Source organism: Bos mutus, chromosome 5, assembly GCF_027580195.1.
Source record: "Bos mutus isolate GX-2022 chromosome 5, NWIPB_WYAK_1.1, whole genome shotgun sequence".
NCBI classification, from domain to species: domain Eukaryota; kingdom Metazoa; phylum Chordata; class Mammalia; order Artiodactyla; family Bovidae; genus Bos; species Bos mutus.
This window is the reverse complement of record NC_091621.1, coordinates 105,734,880-105,748,614: the sequence shown is the minus strand read 5'-3', so window position 1 is coordinate 105,748,614 and position 13,735 is coordinate 105,734,880. Positions and strand designations below refer to the sequence as shown.

Genomic DNA, 13,735 nt, shown 5'->3' with positions numbered 1-13,735 from the left:
GTCCCCAGAACAGGGCTCCAGGCGCAGCCCCCCAACAGGGCTGTGGCCCTGCCCAGGAGGCTCTGCCCTGGGCTGCTCTCCCTGACCTCACTCATTCAGAGGCCCCTCCAGCCCAGCCACCCTAGAATGGTCTGAGTTGCCGTTATTCTCCGTTACGTCCTTGCCAACCTCTCCACTGCTTTCATATACCTCACTCAGTCGTGTCCGACTCTGCAACCCCATGGACTGCACAGTCCATGGGATTCTCCAGGCCAGAATGCTGGGGTGGGTAGCCCTTCCCTTCTCCAGGGGAACTTCCTAACCCAGGGATCGAACCCAGGTCTCCCGCATTATGGGCAGATTCTTTACCAGCTGAGCCACCAGGGAAGCCCAAGAACTCTGGAGTGGGTAGCCTATCCCTTCTCCAGGGGATCTTCCCAACCCAGGAATCAAACTGGGGTCTCCTGCATTGCTGGCAGATTCTTGACCAACTGAGCCATCAGGGAAGCCCTGGAGCCTTCATCACCCTGCACATTTTATTTCATTCCGTGTGTGTTTGTTGACATCAGTATCCCCGCCAGCAGGTAAAGCTCTTCGAGGGCAGGGATCGTGGCTTTCTTAGTCCCCAGCGAGTTCCTAGGCAAGTGCTCAGGAATTGCATGGTGACTGACCGATTAAACGAAAAATGCACGCAGAACTAAAAGGAACCTGAAGACTTAAGTGACGGTGACACGCAGGGTGCTGAGAAGGGAAGGAGGTGCCGTGGTCTGGATCGGTACTATTTTCTCCTTCTCTGTCTCTCATGCCTCTCCTTTCCAGGTGACCCCGAGGTGTCCTGTAACGATTCAGAGTTTCGCAGGACAAGCTTCCATCAGCCTCAACCCTACGTCCCCGGAGAAAAGGATTTCTAGCTACCTGGACAGAAAGCCGGGTAAACCAAAGACAGTATTCCTCACCCAGAGGTCGGTCTATATATACCACTTCCAACTGAAAGGAAACAGGGGTCCTGGGAGAAACGACTGACTCCAGGTGTGGGCAAGAGATGTCCCAGAAGGGCCTGGGCGTTCCTTGACACCAAGAAGTGCTACCCAAGGACTTACGAGGGTCACCCAGCAGGACTCAGAGCCAACAGGAAAAGGCTCCCCTGGCCAAGACAGGTCAAGCTGAGAATCGAGGGGAATAATAACTCTAGTAAATTGAAACACACCAAATATGTCAACACTCATGAGTTCATAATCATATTTTTTTAAGAAGAATCACTCATTGCTCACTTCTAGAGGATGCTGGGAACACAATTCATTATTTTGAAAAGCAGTAAGCGAAGGGAAAGAACCAAGGAGCTGCTGCCTCTCTTATTCTGTGTCTCACGGTTACCAGACGGTGGGAGATGGGAAGCTCTCATTACAGAAGCACTCCAGGTGAGAAAAGGAGAAAGGAGACACTCAGTGTCACCACTTCACAATCGGGTACAGGGATGATCAACACAGCTGCTGACATCACAAGGAGAAAGATAAGCAGTGTATGCATGCTCGCTAGCACCTGTGAGGCATTCTTGCCCCCAGAATTGAACCTGGATCTGTGTACCTACCAATTCAGGGGCGGGGCTGGGGGGGGAGACAGGAGAGCAGGTTACATGCCACTGCGGGTTGCAGTCAGTCAGGTTCAGGTTCTAAGAAACTCCACATAACAAACAACCCAGACCTATTCTATGAACGCATCTTAAGCAGGAAAAAAATAAGCAAATGGAGAGGGTCCCTACAGATTAAAAACGAATTATGGCAGATTGCAATGTACAGATTAAATTAGTTATAAAAGAAAATGGGAGACAATCAGTTACATCTGAATCCCAACTGGATGTTTATTAATACTATTGATAATTCTATTAAGTGTGAAACAGTATTTGCACCATGTTTCTTGCAAGAGTTCTTTTCAAGAGACACAGTGAGATCTTTTCAATGAAATATGATGTCTGGTAGTTGCTTCAAAAATATCTGCGGTAGAGGAGAGGTGGGCCAGGGTAGGGATGAAATGATTGGCCAGGAGGGGAATGTTTGAGACGGGTGGTGGGCGCATTTGTGGGTTCAGTGCATTATTCTCTTTACTTTTGCATATGTTTGAAATTTTCAGTGGCAAAAAAAGTCTAAAACATTAATAAAATATAAATGAAGCTGTTCCTTATTCTCACGATTGACGTCTGGGGGGGAAAACGTCAAGGAAACAATGGGACTCTTACCTTTTCATTAACTGGATGAAAATTCTTCTTGGTAATCGGTATACAAAGGTGTCGAGGACAATCTTTAGGTAATTCAAAGACACATATCCACTTGTGCAGGGGTCCCCTGCACTCAGCGCCTTTTCAACCTTTTCATAGCACTTGGAAAGCTGCGGTGAATTAAAATTAGAGTGCGGCATTCACAGAAATCAGTGGTGCAGAGCCATCTAACCACTTTATTTTCACCAAAACCTCTTCACATTTTCCTTCCCAAAACTGATCAAAAAGGTTACTATGGCATGTACTGAACTTCAAATGTTTAATTGATGAGCTAACTACAAAACAGTATCCCCAGCCACAGCTACTCAACTGACAAGGCAGACAAGTTTCTTGGGGAAAAACAGCACATATAATAGCTCTAACTCAAATTTCAGAGCTAAAAATACTTGGTGGATCTGCCAGTTTGATACATCTTTCTTAATATACTTGCAAGCCATCCTTACTGTGAGCCCATGCTAGGCTGCTCCTGATTAAGTCAGGTCAATCAAACAAAAAGCTGGTAGCATCTTATTAAAAATAGAAGTTGCTTTTACTGTAAGGGAAATCGTTAATATAAGAATTTCATAAACCTTGTACACATTGGACATTTCTTTAATTATCTTTTTTTTTTTCATGGGGAATTACAAAGAATCAGGGTGAATGAGCTTTGCTTATGGGACTTCTACAATGCAGTAAAGTAGGTTAACCACTGATTTTTATATGACTCATAAAAATGCTGTGAAGATTGGTTTTATTTCCAAAGGTTTTCCTGCTGTTTATTATTGAGTAATAACAATATTCTTCAATATTTCCAACCCTCTCCACTTTGTATGAATTCACTTTTTCCTGCTAACTGTGATAAGAAGATAAACAAAAGAACCATCAACTTGGTGTAGAAGGTGATGTTTTTAAAAGCTGTATTTCTCGATCCCTGGTCTGGGAATTAAGATCCCCACATGCCATGTGGCATGGCCAAAAAAATTTTTTTTATTTTTTTAAAGCTGCTGGAACAGGGAAACACACATACAAGGGTCTCTATCCACTAAACGAAGGAGAAGCACACTCATTACGACTTCCTCAGGGTGCACAGGAATATCAGAAATCTAAGGGGGAAATCTTTAAAAGAATCTAGAGACTCCCAGCGCCTAAGCTCCTTGGAAAGTTGCATAAAATTAACCCCAAAGGCGGTTAAATGTACCCATCTCTCTCTCAGGGAGAGGGGGCTGCCTGGGAGAAGACTTGTGGAGAGAAGCCAAAGCCAGACGTAGAGTCTGGTCTTGGTATATTTGTTGGATTAATGAAATCCGATTTTGTTATCTTAATGACATTCAGTTTCCAATATGGTTTTTTCCTAGGAAAGTGTTTTGACAAAATCAAGAACTTAGGGGAAAAAGCCTAGGAGTGAAACAGAAATCATGTCTTTGCAACACGTCGAACTTTTTTTGGAATTTTCATCGTTACTGTTCATAATGAAACAAAAGAAAAAAATGCAAGCAATTCAGCAAAGTATAAACAAGGCCATAAAGATACCGGAAGTCTCACAACCCACAGGTTTCCATATGGTATTCCAAAAACTCCAACATGATCACGTAAGAGTATATTACAGCTTTGCAACAATGGGACCATACCACACTTTCAGTTTTAACAACTTTTTTTTTCATTTAACAACATGTCATGAAACTTCTCCCACAAGAACTAGTGTGTATCTGCACTATATTTTGAAGCAACACAAGGCAACCACCACAGTATTGACAAACAAAAGGTACACTTTTTCGATTTTGTACAAGTGTTTTTTGTAAGTGTTTCCCTGATCCCCAACTGCAATGAGATGCCTCATTACTCTCTCTCATGACACCCCGTCCTTTTTAGTCACTCCACCCTAGGAAAATGGTATTTGTAAATGTGTATTTGCTTAACAGCTCTCTCCCTGATATATGGTCACGCAATCTCCATGAAAGCCACGGTTGTGTCTGTTTTGTTCACTAATAATGGTCTAAAATGAATCACAATTTGGCAAATGGTAGGCACTCGAGGTTCCCGGGTGGTGCTGGTGGTAAAGAACCCGCCTCTCAATGCAGGAGATGTAAGAGATGCCGGTTTGGCCCCTGGGTTGGGAAGATCCCCTGGAGGAAGGCATGGCAACCCACTCCAGCATTCTTACCTGGAGAATCCCATGGACAGAGGAGCCTGGGGGGCTGCAGTCCAATGGATTGCAAAGAGTCAGACACGACTAAAGCGACTTAGCAGGCACACATGCACACAGGCACTCAATAAATATTTGTTAAAAATGGATATAGTTTTACCAAAAATGTTCTGAAGAAAGGTTTTTAAGTGTAAAAAGCTATTTGACACATCAGTAAAAAGAGAAATAAAATTAAATTATAGCTGAAATGCCATTTAAATATCATCAGACTTACAAAAAGGTAAAAAACGAAGGACTTCAAGTGTTGGTGAGTACATGGGACAACAGGAATTCTCACATGCTCCCAATGTGAGTGTAAATTGGTATTCTGAATTGGATACTGCCAAAAAAGGATGAGAATGTGTTCCCTACAACCCAGCAAGGAATGCCTGGGTATAATTCCCTCTGCACATACACACCAGAAACTTTTGCATATACACACCACAAGATATGTAGGCAACCACTTACAGGGGCATCTTTGGATCAGCACAGAGCCAGAAGCAACCCAAATGTCCAAGCATAGGACAGTCTATAATTTGTGTATATATAGCTAATGGAAAACCGTACAGCAACGAAAATATGACTACATCCATGATACGAGTGGATCTCAAGCTAAGCACAAATGGGATGAAAATAGATGGTTTTGCAACTGTGCAAACACTCTATAGAAAAGAAACAAACAAACATCAAGCAGAAGACAACCCAATCTGTAGGAAAACACATCAGCAAAATATATACATATATCACCAGCAAAGCTTTCATATGATAGAAAGGAGCTAAGTAAGAATACAAATTCATTACAACAAAAGCTTGAAGATGCTAAAACAATGAAAAAAAATAGAAAACAAAAGCGTTACTAAGGAACTAATAACAAATTAGGAACAGCAAGAATAAAAGACAAGGCTGAAATTAAAATTATCGGTAAAGGAATGGCTTGGGAATTCCCTGACGGTCCAGTGGTTAGGGCTGAGCACTTTCGCTGCCAGCGCCCTGAGTTCAGCCTCTGGTTGGGGAACTAAGATCTTGCAAGCCAAATAAAGTAGGAATGGCTTGACAGAATCTCAGTGAAAGCAGAGGAAAAATAAAGATGATGGCATACTAAGAGAGGATAGTTATCATCAAGGATAGACAAAGATGGCCCAGTGTAAGGATAAGTGGGGAGACCACTGAAGGAAAGAAAGAAATATGCAAGGAAGACAGGAGGGGGTAGGAGGGATGGAGGGAGGAGGTATTCGTGACATGACACAGGGAAACTTTCCCTGGAATGAGGAACTGAATCTTCATTCATCAAAAGAATATACTGTGTTCCAGGAAACGGACAAAATGCTCCATGCCAAGACAGCTCAGTTTTGCTTTTTCATTTCATGGATCAAGAAAAAATACTTTGGGCATCATGGTAGAGAAAAAAAATTATAAGAAGGGAAAAAAAAAATCCGTTGACCTCAGGGTTCTTCTCAAGAACACCCAGTGCCAGAAGACATTGTAGAAAAACAACATTTTGAGTAAAAGAAAGAATGGTGGAAGGATTATATCCAGCCAAGTTGTTGTTCTAGTAAAAAAAAAAAAAGGGAATAAAGCACCCATGAGCCTTTCTTGAGGGAATTACTTGACAATGAAATCCAGCCAACCCAAGAATATATCAAAATAAAGTCCTCTGAAAGGGATGAGCAAGGGGAGCACTGGAGTGGAGCGATACGTACTGAATTCATGTAAATATAAAATGAGGGTAAAACAACTGGGGGAATTATGGTAATAGGACAGAATGTAAATATCATAAACACTGAGAACAAAATACAAACAGCAAAAAATTGTGAGATGGGAGGGAGGGTGGAAGAAACACAGCAAGTGCCAGTCTTGAGGAATTTCACAGCAGAGCCAGCCCTCACTGTCTGTAATTGAGACATCCTTCAAAGCACCGTCATTTCTCCAACTCTTCAAGGCTTTCTTAATCTTTTTTCTTGTCTCAAAGTCCCTCTTGGGACTGAATATTTCTTGTGGTAAAGAAATATCTAAAGTCCAGAATATCTTTGGCTTCACTTGAGGACTGCGTCATGAAGAGGACCCGGGGTACAGAGCGGGCCAGACAGTCTCTGGCACAGCAACCTGGGCAGGTTGTTAAACCTCCTCAAGCTTCGGTCTCCTCAGCTTGAAACTGGGATGATAATGCTACCTAGCTTCTAGAGTTGCCATGAGGCCTGAAAACCCGAGGGACGCTTATAACACTGCCCGGCACAGAGGCGGCCCCATTTTTTGTGGTTGCTGTTCAGTCGCTCAGTCGTGTCCGACTCTTTGTAACCCCATGGACCGCAGCGTGCCAGATTTCCCTGTCCATCACTATCTCCCAGAGTTTGCTCAAACTCATGTCCATTAAGTCAGTGATGCTACCCAACCATCTCATCCTCGGTCACCTCCTTCTCCTCCTGCCTTCAAGCTGTCCCAGCATCAGGATCTTTTCCAAAGAGTCAGCTCTTCTCATTAGACAGCCAAACTATTGAGCTTCAGCTTCAACATCAGCCCTTCCGATGAACAGTCAGGGTTGATTTCCTTTAGAAATCAACTGATTTGATCTCCTTGCTGTCCAGGGGACTCCGAAGAGTCTTCTCAAGCATCACAATTCAAAAGCATCAATTCTTCAGAGCTCAGCCTTCTTTATGGTCCAACTCTCACATCCGTACATGACTAATGGAAAGATCACAGCTTTGACTAGATGGACCTTATGTTGGCAAGGTGATGTCTCCACTTTTTAAAATGCTGTCTAGCTTTGTCATAGCTTTCCTTTCAAGGAGCAAGCATCTTTTAATTCCATGGCTGCAGTCACTGTCCGCAGTGATTTGGAGCCTCCAAAAAGAAAATCTGTCACTGTTTCCATTTCTTCCCCTTCTTCTTGCCATGAAGTGATGGACCAGATGCTATGATCTTAGTATTTTGAATGCTGAGTTTTAATCCAGCTTTTTCACTCTCCTCTTTCACCCTCATCAAGAGGCTTTTTAGTTCCTCTTCACTTTCTCCCATTAGAGTGGTATCACAGCCTTGTTGTGACGAAGGGGCTTACATAACTCAATGAAGCTATGAGCCATGCCATAGAGGACCACCCAAGATGAACGGGTCACAGAGGAGAGTTTTGACAAAACATGGTTCACTAGAGGAGGGAATGGCAAAACCCCATGCTGCTGCTGCTGCTAAATCGCTTCAGTCGTGTCCAACTCCGTGCAACCCCACAGACAGCAGCCCACCAGGCTCCCCCGTCCCTGGGATTCTCCAAGCTAGAACACTGGAGTGGGTTGCCATTTCTTTCTCCAATGCATGAAAGGAAAAGTGAAAGGGAAGTCACTCAGTTGTTTCCGACTCTTCGCAACCCCATGGACTGCAGCCTACCAGGCTCCTCCGTCCATGGAATTTTCCAGGCAAGAGTACTGGAGTGGGTTGCCATTGCCTTCTCCAAAAACCCTATGAGCGGTATGAAAAGGCAGCCCCATAAAAGGGTTAATTATGAGGTTGACGGTGATGATTTTTTTTCACTTCTGGTAAACTCAAAGAAATTTAAATTAAATATGCCTTATTTGTAAAGAGGAGCATGATTCTCTTCTTATAAAATTATTTCTCTCTGTGTATCCACCCACCCACCCACTGATGCAGCCATCCTTCTATTAATATATAAAGACAGGCCTAGAATTATGTTCACCAAATGTTGCCTTCGATTATTTCTGGGTGGTGGATTTAATTTATTACTTTCTTCTTTATACTTTTCAGAATTGCTTACATCTTTTCGTAACGGTCATGTGTTTCGGAATGGCCGTGTTTTCATGAAAACAATAAATTCATTAACGACAACCAAGGAAAACAAGTTTTTACTAATCTACCAATGGGATATTCATGTGCCCTTTCCTCCAATGCCCTTAATCTATACGGCTTTTGTTAATTTTTTCTCATTGACAATTTTCTGCTGAAAATTTTAAATTAATAATTTACAAAAAGCTCTACATATGTTAGGAACAGTTACTATTTATCTGTCACTTATGTGGCACATGCTTTGCCAAGTTTATCATTTGTTTATGAGAGCGTGTGCTGTACCAATGCTTTTTCATTTTAAGACAAATTTATCAGTCTTTGTCTTTAATGATTTTGGGGCTTTATTTCATGCTTAAAAGTCTAAATTTTAAGATTAAAAATTTTCACTCATATTTTTTACTTTTAAACTTAAATAGTTGGTGCATATAGAATTTATGTTGGTGTGGAGAGTGGAAGGTTCCAAGCTTTTTTGCCCAGATGGCTGTCTAGGGAATTATCTAAATAATAATTACTGAATATTCTCTTCCCTGTCCCCATCACACTCTACTGGAATGCCGCACATCGTATGCTAAATTCGTATATCAAGATCAGTCCATTAACCAACTACTGTTTTAATTCAATTTGAATGTTCACTGCTGTACCACTGCCATATTGTCTTATTATACCTTTATAAAATGTTATATATGTGACAGCATAAGCCCTCTATTGTAACTTTTCAGAACAACAAAAAATATATATGTAAATGTGTGTACATATATAAATATACACACCCAGATGTAGGGAGACCATGTGTTAATACTAAATCTTCCAGTCCAAGAACTAGAAAAGACCTCTTCATCTAGTCAGGCTCTCCTTTATTTTTACTCAGCAAAGTTGTATCATGTCTGTATATAGGTCTAAATATTTCTTGTTAGACTTAGAGCGTGAGTGGCACCAAGGCGGTACCTGAGAATCAATCTCTCATCGAGGTCATTATTATCCATGCATTTTTGTTGGCAGAGGTCTCAGTGTTCTGGGAGATGGAGGCAGGTTACAAACACAGTTTAGAGACACTGTCTAGGCTGGTGGTTTTCTAGAGCTGTTCACTTTCTCGGTTCACAGTTTAGATAACCCTGGCACTGGGAAAAAATCTTACCTCTAGGCAAAAGGCCGTCTCAATTTCATCCAAGGAGTAGTTTTTCCAGATATTGTCAGATACAGCAGAACTGGGGGGTTCCTCTCTTTTGAAACTTTTGACTCGTTGATTCTCCCACAGGACCTCTATTAAAACAAAAGAACTTCAGTTTATGAAGACTGTCAAACATACATTCAAGTATTAAGTACTTCCTTTTCATCACCACCTGCATGTTAAAGGTTAAGACTCAATAAACCAAAACATAAACTTTTATAATGAGTGCTATTAGAATTCTTAGACATTTTAGAAAAAAATAAAATCAATCTACTTGCTATCTTATCTAGGGTAAATCTAGACAGAGCAAATGCACACTAAGTAGACTAATAAAACCATAAAAGTAGTAGAAGAAAATTAAGAAGAATGTCATGTAATACATAATCACTGTGTGAGAAGTCCTTTCCAGAGCATGCATCAGAGCCAGAAATCAGGTAAATAACGGAGAGTCCTGGCAACATAAATATTTTATTTTGATTTGGTTAAAAAACACATAGGTGACAATGAAAGAAAAATGACTGGGAAAAGCTATTGTTAATATACGTGAGGAACACAACTTAATTTCCACAATATATGAGTAGCTCTCATGAATCAGTAAGATAAATATAAATCCCCAATCACACAACAGACTAAGGTTTAAACAGGTAATTGAAATTTTAAAAAAGGAGTTTTTAAAAAGCCAAGCAAGGTATGAAAAACTGCTCAGACTCACTCGTAATTTAAAAGGTCTAATTAACACCAGTTAATTTTTTCCTACTTGTCAAATAGGCAGGGATTAAGGCAAATGACTGTGAAAGAAATCAGTTTCGGCTTGTATGTAGAAAACCTGGTACTTGAATGTTCTCAAATTCCCTTCTAGAACCTTATACTAGAGGAAAAACGGGACAGAGGCATGTGTGCAAGGACACATTCTATACTGTCTATAAGCGGGGGAGAATGCACCAACTTATATACCCACTCGTGGAAGACTGGTTCTATAAATTATGGCTCACAGACATTAAAAACAAAGGGCCTGTCTAAACCATGAATGCAAAAAATCTTCCTTGAAACTGTTTCATGACTGCAAGAAAAGACAATTTATCATAATTTAATTTTCACTTTAACACTTATTTTGTGTATTTTCCTGTCATCCATCCATCCATCTATGCATCAGAAATAAGACCTGGGAGGATAATACACCAAGAAAACACAGCGGCAGGATTATAGGGAAGTGAGAGTTTGTGTTTTGGGGCTTTCTGGCCTTTTTGCGACAAGTATGTATTACTTTTATAATAAAAGAGAATAAAATAAATCTAAGATATAGCCGTTTTCTTTCTCAAAGTCGACTGCAGAGAATCACAAATGGTTTCCCAGATTTATTTCCTAAAATGTCTGCAAATAAGCTCCACTCAAATTAAGCACACTTATAACTACTCAGCTGCAGTTAACAAACTGCTAGTCATCTGGAATTCCATTTTCTACCTCACACACACACAAGGAAGAAAGAAACGGAAAAAAGAGAAGAAAAGTAAAAGGAAAAAAGGAAGTCTCTAGTGGATCCCTGTGGCTACACGATAAAATACAAAGCCAGTCCTTTAGAACGCAGCCTGGAGTGCTGTGGTTCCAGTACGCCGAGTGCTTGAAACGCGGGCTCTCGGAACACGGAAGCTGCGAGGGCCTCACTCACTGAGGGGTGGGGAGCCAGGCCGGTCTCACTTGGGGAGGTGGGTCTCCCCCTGCTTTCCAATGGGGGGCTGCTGCTACTCTAACGGGGGCTCACACAGCGAGAAGTTCATCCATTTGCAGCAACGCATTGTGGGTGACTTTTCTACACGCAGGACAGTATTCGGGAAGTGGGCAGAGCAGCTCTAGATACAAAAGGGGGCTGACAAATTCAGCTGTGCCATGTTCACTGGCTCCTCTCTCATCGCAGTCAGACCAGCTTTCCCGCATCTCTGCAGCTTGATAATTCCTGCCCCCTCCTGATTTTCCCAAAATTTCCTGTGAAGGATTCTGGTTGATTTGAAATGGAATGGAGAGGAAACGCAAAACAACTTAAGTGGGCAGCTCTGTATGTCGTAGGTGCAGGAAAAAGGAAGTCCTACCCCAGTGTCCTTTCCTTGTGTGCTCAAATGGATGGCGTTTTTAATAAGCAAGATGACAATGGCTTATTAAGAACAAAAGCAGCAAGTCCAGAAATATGAAAAATTAGTAGAAAGTAAATATTGTTCTATGTACAGAAGTGGGTCACTGTAAATGTATGAACTAGAGACGCCTTTCTTACAAAACTTAATAAAATAAGCAAAAGGAAAAAGGGTAAAAACCAGCAAAGCAAATAAATAAATTTAAAATAGTTTTATAACTATAAATATAACTTTTATACAGTTTGTATAAAATATAAACTATAAATTTCACATAAATTTTTCACTATGCATTTATACTGCCCCCTTCCAATTTTTCCCCCCAAAATTTACACTATGAAAAACTGAAGCAAGAAGAAACTTAATATGGCAGACAGAAAGTTTTGTGTCTGGTCATGGTGGACTGGCTCATAATGAAGCAACCCTCCCAGCAGACAACAACGACAAACTTTGGCAGAAATATATACAAAAAACTCTCTGAAGGCATTGCAAAGCAAATGACATAAACTGGAGTCAACACTTGGAGAAATGGGAAAATAACTCATTGAGTTTCTTGTTTCCTTGGCCTTTTGCCTGAGGGCAGGCCTTGGCTGGAACATTATGCTAAGTGGCTAGAGTTTGGATATAAATCTAGGATCTTTCTGGTTTTAGGAATCAAAAAAAGAGAATTCAGGACTATCACTGCGACTGGAAAGTAAAAAGGGAAAGCACAAACATAAAGGAAAAAGGGATAGAGGAGAATCTCCAAAGCCTATGAATAAAACCTGCCAAAATCTCCAGCTAACACCACAAACTACAGATGTGCAAAGCAGAAAACAAGACACCCAGCGAAGCCCGAAACAGCAGAACAAAGATTTCACATGTTAACCCGCTTGGGGAAGACAGAGTTTAGTCTCCTACTAAGGTACACTGGCTACCAAAACAAAAACTTAAGTTCTTCAGAGGAACATTAGAGAATTCAGTCTCTATAAGGCAAAATTTACTGTATCTAGGATAATTTCCCAAATCACTAGACATAGACCAAAAACAAACAAAAAACCATAGGACACTATGATCCACGTTTTTTAAAAAGGAAATCAGTAAAGACCAAATCGCGAAATGACCTAGATGTTGAAATTAGCAGTTAAAAAATTTAAAGTATTTAAAAATGTTAAAGTAACAGTGTGTGAGAATATGAAGGACAATATACTCCTAATGAATGAACAGACAGGAAATCTCAGCAGAATAACAGAAGCTGAGGACTGTACCCTGCGTTTCGGGGAGTCTTTGGTTTTGCCTTTTTTTCCTTTTTGGGCTAGCTGCACAGCTTGCCTGTGGTCATGGTGTATGCAAAGTATGATATGACAGCGATATAACAAAGGAGAGGAGAGAAGAATCCAGAAAACGCTGCTTAAAGTTCCTGTAACTCACGTGAGTTGTGTTTTGCTGTTATTTAGCCACTAAGTCACGTCCGAAGTTTTGCAGCCCGTTGGACTGTAGCCGGCCAGGCTTCTCTGTCCATGGGCTCTCTCAGACAAGAATACTGGAATGGGTTGCCATTTCCTCCTCCAGGGGATCTTCCCAACCCAAGGATCAAACCTGTGTCTCCTGCATTGCCCCCTGAGCCGCCAGGGAAGCCCTTCATGTGAATTAGTATGATATTATTTGGGATTAGCTGAAGATGTATTAATATAAAGGAAAAAAATATGCTTAACCAATCCAAATTTCTTTTGACACAAACTCTACAAAAAAAAAAAAAGAACTAGGGGAGGGGCAAATTAGTGGTAGGGAATTACTATGTATAAAATAAATAAGCTCTAAGTATATACTGTACAGCACAGGGAATGCATCAAACTTTTATAGCTTTAAATAGAATATACTATATAAAAATGCTGAATCACTATGTTGTTCACCTGAAACTGATGAATTGAATAAGACTGTAAATCAACTATAATTCAATACAAAATGTTGAAGAAACCAAATATATTGGGAAAAGCTTATAATAATAATAAATAGCAGAACTACTATATGATCCAGTAATCCCACTTTCAGATGTTTAGCCAACAAAGAATTTAAATCAGGATCTCAAAGAGCTCCCACGTTCACTGCAGCATTAGTCACAATAGTCAAGATGTGGACACACCTAAATGGCCACCGATTGATGAATGGGTCAGGAAGTGTGGTTTATACATACAGTGAAATGTTATTTGGCCTTATAAAAGAAGGAAATTCTGCAACATGCAACATCATGGATGAACCTGGAAAAC

At 40.9% G+C, this 13,735-nt stretch overlaps 1 protein-coding gene across 4 annotated transcripts in view; it reads right to left on the bottom strand.

The window, feature by feature from the left end:
- Positions 1-13,735, bottom strand: part of EFCAB6 (EF-hand calcium binding domain 6) — a 252,473-nt gene that overhangs the window by 156,432 nt on the left and 82,306 nt on the right. For all 4 annotated transcript variants that reach the window (XM_070371471.1, XM_070371470.1, XM_070371472.1 and 1 more), the window contains 2 exons: positions 9,337-9,461; positions 2,213-2,361 (listed from right to left, as the gene is read on the bottom strand). In XM_070371471.1, the coding sequence (XP_070227572.1) occupies positions 2,213-2,361; positions 9,337-9,461 (274 nt within the window). The remainder of the gene's footprint in view (positions 1-2,212; positions 2,362-9,336; positions 9,462-13,735) is intronic.